Source organism: Mus pahari, chromosome 15 (assembly GCF_900095145.1).
Source record: "Mus pahari chromosome 15, PAHARI_EIJ_v1.1, whole genome shotgun sequence".
NCBI classification, from domain to species: domain Eukaryota; kingdom Metazoa; phylum Chordata; class Mammalia; order Rodentia; family Muridae; genus Mus; species Mus pahari.
This window is the reverse complement of record NC_034604.1, coordinates 54,487,591-54,498,670: the sequence shown is the minus strand read 5'-3', so window position 1 is coordinate 54,498,670 and position 11,080 is coordinate 54,487,591. Positions and strand designations below refer to the sequence as shown.

The window sequence follows — 11,080 nt, the reverse complement described above, 5'->3', positions numbered from 1 at the left end:
TAAAAAAAAAAAAAAAAGCACCGTGACTAGGAGCAGGGACCCCTCACACAGATTTTATATATATATATATTTCATATAAAAATAAATTATATTTTAAAAAAGTTTGTTATTGTCAAAACCCCCATGAGATTCTTCAGAATAAGATCCCAGGTCACATGCACAGTGTGATTTAACAGCTGTATACTGATAGTGGGGTGCTTATGTTAAATTCTGAAACAATCTACCAAATTGTTTGCGTAGGCTCTCTGTAAACACAGGGCTGCACACACACGTTTGCTATCACCAAGAAAGCAGCCGGCTAGAGGCCAGTGTAAGATGCAGTTGTCTGCAGTCATCTGTCTTACTGGGGACTGCAGAGGAGACAGGATGCTGGTGTGAGGGCACCAGCGTAGGTTGCCACCACAGAGGGCAAACATAACAATAAGGCAGATGGAGACAGAACAGGGCATTAGTCCCCGAGCTGCTGCCTGCCGACTGGGTGTCCCCTCTCAGGAGATTAACAGGGCTAGGGATGTCTTAGCACCAGACACAGACCTCTTTGATGCTGCAAGAGGCGTTAGACAGTGTGGCAGGCACTTTCCCTGAGCAGTGCAGACCCCTTGGTGTTGTCTTCCTGAACTTGACTCCTCTGGCAGGGCTGGCCCAGGGTCTGGAAGGAAGGGTCCACTGGGGTTGTGACCCTGCTCAGAAGTGAACTCTGCAAAGAGGGGCGTGGTGGATGGTCTCAGGGAGTGAAGACCCAATTTTAGTGTGACCAGTGTGACCCTGACTAGGTGACTTGGAGAACCTGTCACTGAGCCTAAAGTAAGGGGGAGTTCCAGGGAGGGGCTCAGGCTGTTTTCTGCACTAGGCTTACATAGTGGGGCCTGACTTAGGTGGGGAGGAGCGTGTCCACATGGTCAGGCTCCTTCCTCCCCTACTCCCACAGCAGGGTTGGGCAGTGCTGATCTGCTTTTGTGGACAATACCACTCCTGACTTTCTCTAGTGTCCTCCTGTTGGGGCTTTTAAGTTCACTCCAGTTGAACCTTCCTGCCAACGCCGTCATGCAATGCCCTTACCAACCAGCAGTCGGCAGTGGAGTTCTGGCTGTGCAGTATGGGTTTAGCTAGGGTTTGGTGAGTGCCGGGCTCTGCTCAGCTACCTGCCTGCGTTGGATCTTCACAGCAGAGGGATGAGTACCATCTTATGAGGAGGCCACTGTGGCTCAGAGAGATGGAGAGGCTTGCTCAATACTGCATGGCTGGATCATGTGTCTGTCAGGCAGTGACTGACCTTGGTCAGATGCCTGAGGTAACAGTGCTGTCTGAGAGCAGCCTCTTGCTGGCGTCAAGCCTTAAGAGCAGTAAAGTCCTAACCCAGAGGTCAGCCCCTCCCATGCACTCACCCGGGGGACATTGGCACACAGACCACACAGAGTATGTCCTTGGAAGGGTCAGGAGCCTTTGATCTAGTCTTGCATTCCTCTGAGGAGGAGAAAGCCTTCATGTGAAGATATTGCTGCCTGTGGTGTCAGTGACTTCACCGTAAGCTACCACAAATCAGGCAGTGTCACAGGCCGAGTCTCACTTCTCTGAAGAGCCCTATGAGGACAGAGATTGTCTGGTCCCCTTTGCGGTTGAGGTCTAGAGAAATTCAGGAGCTTCTCAGGCACGTGTTGCTGAGCCAGGCTGGAGCTTGGGTCTTTTCAATCCAGATAGCATCTGGTGTAGGAGGTGGCATGGGACTGGCTTCTTAGGTGTGCAGCCTTTTGTTGCGATGATCCCTGTGTGGCCGAGCCCTGTTGGCATCTGCTTCATGTTCAAACCATTGGAACAAGGGTCCAACCTTTGCATCTCGTGGCCATGGTGAAAATGGAACCCAGGCCTCGGGTGTGAGGTGAAGCAATGCTGCATCACAGAGCTACACTGTCGGCCCTGTGTTGGGTCCTGTGAGTCCTGTGGGTGGTCCTGTTATATAGCAGGATACCCCTCCATGCTCAGTGGGAGGAATCTGGCCTCCTGACCTTCCCTCACTGCTGCCTCTCCTCTGTCTGTCCTAGGCCCTGTTTGATACACAGAATGAACTTCGCACACATATCCCAAATTTCACCTTCAACCTGGGCTACTCAGGGAAATTCTTTCACACAGGTACGTGGTGGACTTCTCCCAAACTTCCCCTTCAGGTTGTTGTTACAAGAGCACCAGATACACACTGGGTTGAGGGAATGGTGACTCCAGAAGTCATGGTCCATAAGAGAGATCCAAGCAGAGGGCATTTGGGGACAATAACAGCAATAAGGTTTGCATGTGGCCTGGTGGCCTGTGTAGCCCTAGGTGATGTATCTTCCTTCTGTCTCCTCGCCCTTACCTTTCAAAGTGATTTCCACTTAATAAAAGATAAGAGTTGAATTAAAGTGATTTTATAACATCCTCATTTACTGTGTGTACACGTTTGTGTCCATGTGTCACAACATGTGTGGAGGTCAGAGGACAGCTTGGGGGTTGGTTTTCTCCTTCACTGTGTGGTTCCTGGGGATTGAACTCAGGCTTGGCCATTTCATTGCTGACGTGGCTCTGCTGAGCTTTTTCAGTGGCCAGAAATGGGCTGAGTTTTAAGGATGTTATAGAAGTACATAGCACAGAAATCGAAAGCACAAATGTCTGTCCCCACCCCCAGCATGGCCGCCCTTATCCTGTGTTTTGTTTGCAGTAGCAGGGCCAAGGTTGAGGTTTCTTCCAAGTTCCTTACATGCTGGGCAAATGAAAGGGAACCAGCTCTCAGCTGATGAACTGCAGTCCTCAGTGAGGTTAGCCTCTGGAGTTCTAGCCAGGGCCACCATGGGCAGCAGTAGGTAGAGGCTGAAAATGTGCACAGAGGCCCAAAGGTACCTACTGCGGTGGTGTCTGCGCTTCTGTGTTCTTAGCTCCAAGCAGATCAGAGGTGGTTGTAATTATACCTCTGAGCCAGAGATGTAAGCATCCTGGATCACGCAGAACTTGTATAGGTTAGTGGGTAAGAAGGCATGTGGCTCAATTTGGACCCTTGGAATAGGATTAGAGTAGGCATATGAGAGGCAAAAGAAACACTTGGCATTGTTGACTTCAAACACCAAGAGCCCATAGAGGAGATGATTTGGCCAAGCCACTTACTGAGGGAAGGGCAATCTAGAGTAGGCTTGTGTTTCCCCCGTGCCAAAGCGTGGTTGACTCTTCCACACAGCTCCTAGGTGGCCCGTGGCTGAGTGTTCCCTCTGCAGTCCAGGGGCCAGGTTGGAGGCTGTGTGGCCAGCCAGCCTTGCTGAACGCTCTGTGCTGCTGCCATAGGTACGGATGCTGAGGATGCTGGCGACGATCTGCTGCTGTCCTACGTGAAAGAGTTCTGGTGGTTCCCCCACATGTGGAGCCACATGCAACCCCACCTCTTCCACAACCAGTCTGTGTTGGCTGAGCAGATGGCCCTGAACAAGAAGTTCGCTGTCGTGAGTAAGATTCCCTATGGGACAGAACTGGAGGGGAGCAGGGGCTGGGCTGGTATTTGTTGGCCTCTCGGTGCTGTTGCGGTACAGTTTGATAGATATGTTTCTGTGCCAGGGCCGGGGGTGAGCTGCCTTGATAGCCACTGTCCCCTAGACACTGCAAGAGGGCAGCTCCACTTTATAAACAAGAAACTAAAGTTCATGGGGCCTGGTGGTACATGCCTGGAATCTCAGCATTTGGGAAGCAGAGGCAGGAGGATCAGTTTTGGCCAGCCTGGTCTACATGAGACCCTGTCTCAAAACAAAACAATAACAAAATCCCAAAACCCAAATAAAAGAAACAGAAGCTCAGGAGGTCACCTGAGGACTCGTGCTGAGGCCTGTTCATTTCCTGGGCCCAAACACATGCAGTAGAAGAACCTGTGGGGAACCGGCAGAGGTACTTAAGGCAAGAGTGCGTCAGAAGACGAGCTTGGACCACACTAGCTGGCCGAGGCAGGAGACGGCAGGAATGTGAGTCCTCTGGCCTAGGTTCCAGGCATATGTCCTGAATGAGAGTCAGGAAACCTGAGGTCTAGGCCTATATCTGCCAGTCACTCTTGAGATTCCAGCCCCTCCCTTCCCATCTGCACCTATGGGCTTAGATTAACCACATGCCCAGTCATCCTAGCCGTTGGCTTTTTTCTTGTGTTCTAAAAAAGAGAAACAAGATGCAAAGGGAAAGGGTCCTGTTCTCATCCTGTGCGGCCGTCCTCTGCAGGAGCATGGCATCCCCACAGATATGGGCTATGCAGTGGCGCCCCACCACTCGGGTGTGTACCCTGTGCACGTGCAGCTGTATGAGGCCTGGAAGCAAGTGTGGGGCATCCGTGTGACCAGCACAGAGGAATACCCGCATCTGAAGCCTGCCCGGTACCGCCGCGGCTTCATCCACAACGGCATCATGGCAAGTGGCTGGGAAGGGCACGGTGGGCACTGACATTACAGGGTAGGAGGCGTGGCTGCAGTTGTCTGGCCTAGGGGCTTGGGGCCAGCTTTTGCTGCTGTTCTGCCTCAGAGGTTCCCTTACGGGGAGGGCAGATTGCCAGCCCTTAGCTTCTGGGACAGGACTGGGAAAGCTTGCTCACTTTTTAAAAATGTATTTTTATTTTAAGTTTGTGTGTATGTATGCACGCAGGGGTCAGAGGTATCAGATCTCCCGGCATGTGATCTGATTACAGGTGGCTATGAGGTACCTGATGTGGGTGGTTCTGGGGATCAAGAGCGGGTCCTCTGGAAGCACAATAAATGCTCTTCATCACTGAGCCATCTTTCCAGCTGTGGAGAGTAGTATTGGAAGGGGGTTTGATGAGGGTCAGGGCTTTATCACACTTACTTGCATGTTCGAATACTCCTCTTGAATCTTTGTTGTGTGTCTGTCCCTTTTCTAGAGGCGAGGAAACACAGAAGTGAAAAACCCAGACAAGTCTCTGACCTTGTAGACCTGGCTCTTCTGTAGGCACAGAGACAGACAAGGTGGTCCCAAGTGTGGAAAGCATACAGTTGGAAGATGATGAGCGTACCCTGGAGAGAGCCGAGCAGGGAAGGGGTGGAGTAGTAGTAACGTCCTGGGCTGGGCTATGCAGCAGAGGCCAGAGGGAGAGCATTCCAGGCGGAGGAAGTAGGGAGTGTAAGGGCGCCAGGGCAGAGTGTGCTTGAGGACCACTGGGCAGATGCAGTGGGGGTCAGAGAAGTGATGGGCCAGGTGGAAGGCTGGCCAGCGATGGAAAGGTTTTCAATGGAGCGTGGTTTAGTCCGTATTGATTCGTTTTGCCTGTCGTGTGGGGCAGAGTGTGTAGGGTACAAAATGGGAGCAGGCGGACTAGCCAGGAGTCAGCAGCAGGTCTCCACACGAGAGGTGCTGTTGCCTTGACCACAGTGCAGGGCGTAGAAGGTAGAGGTGAGTTGGATTTAGTGTCTAGGAAAAAAGGAGAGACCAGGGTGACTTGGTGTCATGGCTTGAGACATTAGAATGATGCATTGTTGCCGGCTGAGAAGCAGGGCTTCTGTCTGTCTGTCCATCCACCCACCCATCCACCGACCCACTTACCTGCCTCTGTAGTACCTGTGACTTGTCTTTTATTAAAAATATTTTATATTTATTTTTTATTCTATTCGTGTGTGTGTGTGTGTGTGTGTGTGTGTGTGTGTGTAGGTCAGAGGACAGCTTATCCGAGTCACTTCTCTTCCCTTAACCAGCGGGATTGAACTGAGGTCGTCAGACTTGGTGACCAGAACCCTGACCTGCTGAGGCTCCTTGCTGCCTCCTTTTAAAATTTTTATTTATTTATTTTATTTTTTAAAGAATTATTTATTTTATGTATCTGAGTACACTGTAGCTGTCTTCAGACACACCAGAAGAGGGCGTCACATCCCATTACAGATGGTTGTGAGCCACCATGTGGTTGCTGGGAATTGAACTCAGAACCTCTGGAAGAGCAATCAGTGCTCTTAACCACTGAGCCATCTCTCCAGCCCCTTCATTTTTTATCTTACGTCAGGCTCTCATAGCCCAGGCTGGTGCTAGGATTCACGTTAACTTTGGGCATGAGGTAGTTATGAGACATGCTCATTCCCTGTTCTCAGAGCCTGGTTTCCAGAAGGAAGACAGACAGCATGGGGTTACCTGAGCTCATGACTACTAGTCTGAGTAGCTGAGGCTCTGACATTACCTGCGGTGCTATGTTAGAGGGTCAGAGATCCTCACTGCAAATGGTCCAAGTTTCTAGAAACTTCTATGCTACTTCTGGACCTGTTTATTTTGTGTAGAGAATAGCAGCAAAGGATAAGGCAAGGGCAATGGTTCACCTGGGTGGCACTGCAGGCTGTAGAGCCCTTGGGAAGAAGGACTCCCAGGAGGAGGAGCTGGGTGGCCAGCCTGCTAGGAAAGCATCTCCCCCAGGAGGCCCCAGCCCTTCTTCTGAGGAAGCAACCTTCCTTTCTTGACCATGACTGGAGATACCATGGCCTCTCTCCTGCTTCTTCTCAGGTCCTCCCTCGGCAGACCTGTGGCCTCTTTACACACACCATCTTCTACAACGAGTACCCTGGAGGCTCCAGTGAGCTGGACAAGATCATCAATGGGGGCGAGCTCTTCCTCACCGTGCTCCTCAATCCTGTGAGTGCTCTACAGCGCAGGGCTGGTGAGAGGAGGGGTATTGATCTAGGAGGCTTCCCAGCCAGGGAAGAAAGGACAGGCTGGCATGGGGACCTGGCAGCAGGAGGTCCACTGTCTACTTGTGGTTCTGGTGTCCTCTGCTGTATGACACAGATAGAAAAACCACTGGTATTCCTCTTGGGTAATTGTGAATTCTTATAGAAATGTTAACACTTTTTGCTCATGTTTCCTTCTGATTCTTTGTATGTGTGTGTATATGTGCACACACATATACACGCACATCATATACATTTCACTCGAAGCTTTCTGGGCCCCTCTTTTCTGATTTGTAAGTGGAACCAAGTCTTCTTACTCTAACGATATGAAATAAGCCATGTGTGCAGCACCCTGCAGCCTCATGACCTGCTTACCCCTCAGATTCTGTGTGCACCCCTGTCATGGTTCACAAAACAATACAAATAGCTCCCGCCCCAGGCCAGCTTCCTACCCTAGGCCTCTAATGGTAGCAGTCAGTTAGGCCCAGGTTTTCTTTGGTTGAATGCAGCCCAAGGTCCCACAGTTTGTTGATAGTCCCAGTGTACCTTGCCCTGGGTGTCAGTGGCCAGTAGCAGGTGGGGGTAAGAGTGGCCTGGAAGCTGACCCTGCCCCCCTCCCCCTCCCTTCCCTGGAACAGATCAGCATCTTCATGACACACTTATCCAACTATGGAAATGACCGCCTGGGACTATACACCTTCAAGCATCTGGTGCGCTTCCTGCACTCCTGGACCAACCTGAGGCTGCAGACACTGCCCCCCGTGCAGCTGGCCCAGAAGTACTTCCAGATCTTTTCTGAGGAGAAGGACCCGCTTTGGCAGGTGGGCAGAGTGGACAGGTGCCTCGCTACTACAGCATACCCTTCTGTGGCATGGACTCTGGGCATGGGCTCAGGGCTCAGACATCACAGTTCATACTCTCTCAGGAATGTAGGCACATACGGGGGCAATGTGTGCACATACTGTATATGGCCCTGTCCCACTCATAAACGCGTATGTGTACACACTCATACACAGCCTTAAAGAACTGGCGTGAGACTCATGCATGTAAAGTGTAGAGAGTGTGTGCTCGACAAGTGACCACTCACGCCTTCTCCTTCAGCTGGTAAAGGGGCAGAGGGACGGCTTAAGGCAGTCCTTGGGGAGATCTGACCAGGACTACTAAACACCGGAAGCGGAAGCTAGATGCGGGCCAGCGATCCACACACTTACCTGTGGGCCAAGTCTGGTTTGTGGTCCATCTCTGTAAAGAAAGCTTTGTTGGCAACGAGTCACGCTTCTTGTGTGTCTGTCTGCACCATCTTTGTGTCAGTGCAGTAGAGACCAGAAGAATACTATAAGCCTACCATGTTTATGAAACACTTCCCAGGAGGGCAAGTTTGCTGAACCCTGGGTTCAGGCATAGCTTACACAGTTAAAGTCAACAAGTCCTTATGAGATCCTGTTAGTGATGAGCACAGAGCTGGTCATTTGCCGGACTCACTGGAATTATAACATTAACCGAAAATGGTTCCTTATCTGTCACAGAGTGGCATCTGGAGGTGAGGATGTGACTAGAGCACGGGTAGGTAAGAGTCATGTGACTGTGAGGTGTGGTCGTGCACGCCTTTAGTACCGGCACTTGGGGGCAGTGTCAGGTAGATCTTTATGAATTTGAGTCCAAGCTGGTCTGCAGAGGGACTTCCAGGCCAGCCAGGTTTATATACTGAGACCCTGGTTTAAAACAAACCAACAGATATGCCCACATATGGAGGGAGCTCACTCATGGACCTTAGGCCTCCCTCACACCTTCTCCATTGCTGTTTTAGGATCCTTGTGAGGACAAACGCCACAAGGACATTTGGTCTAAGGAGAAGACGTGTGACCGCTTCCCAAAGCTTCTCATCATTGGCCCCCAGAAAACAGGCAGGTCTCGCGACCCTTGACCCAGCTTTCCCCACTTCCTTTTATCTCAGCCACAGAATTCTGGAGACCATCTTGCTCAGGTCTCAATCATATAATATATATATTCTGTCTCTTCTAACCAGAAATGGGAGCAATGAGGGGACGAATGTGAATTGCCCATCACTGTAGGGGCGGGAAGCAGAGGAGATGTGGCATTTATTTTGAACCGCAGCCTCAGAGAACACCCACTGTGTCCTCTTAGGAGTCTCTGAGACAAGCCAGGAAGGATCCCTAAATCACCTACTCTGCAAATTTGATCAGTGCCAGACAAAAGTGGGTCAGTGCAAAGAGGACTATGATCAATTAGTCATGTCTGTCAGAAAGAAGCACGGACAGACGAGAATGCTAAGCATTTGCTGTCCACTCTGTTCTGTAAAGACAGATAGGTATTCCCTTTTTATGGAAAATAACAGAGGCTCCCTGAAGTTAAGAGACTTTCTGTAACATAGTTGGGAAGTGTGATGGTTCCAGCTCTTAAGACCTGACTTCTATGACCCTGAAGCTTATATTGATCATCACCAAACGTCAGTCTGTCTCTCTAGGTGTGCTGGCTGCACAGACACCCAGAGAATGAAGAAAGGTCCTCTTGAAGGGGAGGAAGGGACCATGACGGGGAGGCACCAGCAAGAAGGGTTCGTGGGCCTGGGCTTCCTGGCTTCTAGAGATTCTGATGCTGGACAGGCATGGTGTCACAGGCCCAGGAGCCCCAGCACTCAGAACGCTGAGGCAGGAGGACCATGAGTTTAAAGTAGCCTGAGTTACATAACAGGACCCTATCAAAAAGCAAAGCCAGCAAACAAAAGCAGCAATAAAGTAAAGAGGACAAGAGCTTCCCACGGACAGACCTGGAGGGCTGGTGCTCCTGTCTCAGGCTGTCCAGGGTCTCATGTGGACAGAGGCCCAGGGCGAGGAAGTACCTAGTTCTGAGGGACAATGCTTAGCTGGTCTCGGAGCGTAGTAGTGAGAGACTCTGAGGTCAAGTTACTGTTGGTGATGAAGAATGCCGTACTAGATTATTGATATCTGGAAGGTTAGAGTACATAACTGTGTGTAGATCTTACAGCTGGCACCCAGGGCATCCTTTATAGGACATGATGCATGTAGACCTTACAGCCTGCACTTAGTGTGTCCTTTATTACACTCACGAGGGAGCTAAGACTCCAGATGGGAAGGACTTTTCCCAGGCTTTCGCAGTGAATATGGAAGACAGGCCCAGAGGCTGCTCTTGTCTTGTTGTTGGGGTTGGGCTGAGGTCTCAGCTGCCCTCCCCTCTCGTAGGCACCACGGCCCTCTACCTGTTCCTGGGCATGCACCCGGACCTCAGCAGCAACTACCCCAGCTCCGAGACCTTTGAGGAGATCCAGTTTTTTAATGGCCACAACTATCACAAAGGCATCGACTGGTAAGTGGCCTTCTGTCCCCAGCCAGACAGGGAACCCATCGTGGAGCCAGCTGAAGTGTCCAGTGTGGCCACAGCAGGAAGCAGCTGGGACTTGCTCACACTCAGCTGAAATTCCTGTAAACAGGGACAAGGCACAGTGACCGTTGAGTCATGGTGCAACAGAGTTGTGACAAACAGAACACTGGATGAGGAAGCCCTTTGTCCAGGGTCAGCGCTAGCTGCCAGCCTCTCCCTGACTGCCATAGAGTCCTCAGGGAGTGAAGGTCACACCCATGTGACAGCAGGGTGAAAATCCAGGTGTTCTGTGTGGCCAGCTGAGGGAGAGGAGCCTTTGTGGGCTTTGAGGACTCTGGGCTCGGTAGAATCCCAGTTCCCATCAGAACTTCCAAAGAGGGCACTGTACGGGGATTACCATGGGCTTGCTGTGACTCCCCAGCTTTCCTCTCTTTTTTCCCTACCTCTCTCTAAGCCCCATGAGCACATGCTCTACCATTATGCATTATTAACTAATGGGCTCCCTGCGTGCAGGAACTATGGGCCTGTGTTTGCCTTTTGCTATTTTTTCCACATTGTGTCCTCTCATTTGCCGTATCATCCGTCCATGTTTATCCATCCTTCAGTCTATATTTTTAACAAGTGTGTCCTCCTTCCTAAAGCCTTGTGGCCAGATGTATTAGTGCAAGCCAGTGTGCTTAAAGAAAGGAAATGGGGATGAACTGTCCTTGCTGTGCACCTCCCTCTGCCTGGGCCACAGCGTCCCCAGCTGCACACTCACATGTAGGTAGTGGGCAGCCGCGGGGATACTTCCGCCAGGAAGGTTAAAGCGTTGGGTATGGTTGCTGTACACTCCATGCTTAGGAAAGGAGTCTTGTGTTTTATGAGCTTTCTTAGGTCAGGCATTATAGATGAAGAAAGTCTAAAATAAGAGAGGCTGACTTCTTGACCCCATTCCCAAGACTTGGTTCTATAGGTAGATCTAGGGTGGGACGTGAAGGTCTGATAGGTCCTAGGGGTTCTGTTTAAAGGTCCTTGGGACCACCTAAGAAGTATGTACTTTATAACTAGGGTGTGGGACCACCTAAGAAGTA

General features: G+C 50.8%; 1 protein-coding gene across 6 annotated transcripts in view; it reads left to right on the top strand.

The window, feature by feature from the left end:
• Window positions 1-11,080, top strand: part of Ndst1 (N-deacetylase and N-sulfotransferase 1) — a 65,440-nt gene that overhangs the window by 42,647 nt on the left and 11,713 nt on the right. For 5 of the 6 annotated variants that reach the window (XM_029546779.1, XM_029546777.1, XM_029546778.1 and 2 more), the window contains exons 4-10: window positions 2,040-2,127; window positions 3,304-3,458; window positions 4,216-4,401; window positions 6,484-6,612; window positions 7,286-7,468; window positions 8,455-8,551; window positions 9,869-9,992. In XM_029546779.1, the coding sequence (XP_029402639.1) occupies window positions 2,040-2,127; window positions 3,304-3,458; window positions 4,216-4,401; window positions 6,484-6,612; window positions 7,286-7,468; window positions 8,455-8,551; window positions 9,869-9,992 (962 nt within the window). Of the gene's footprint in view, window positions 1-2,039; window positions 2,128-3,303; window positions 3,463-4,215; window positions 4,402-6,483; window positions 6,613-7,285; window positions 7,469-8,454; window positions 8,552-9,868; window positions 9,993-11,080 lie in introns of those variants that run through there. The other variant, XM_029546781.1, reaches the window with a different exon arrangement.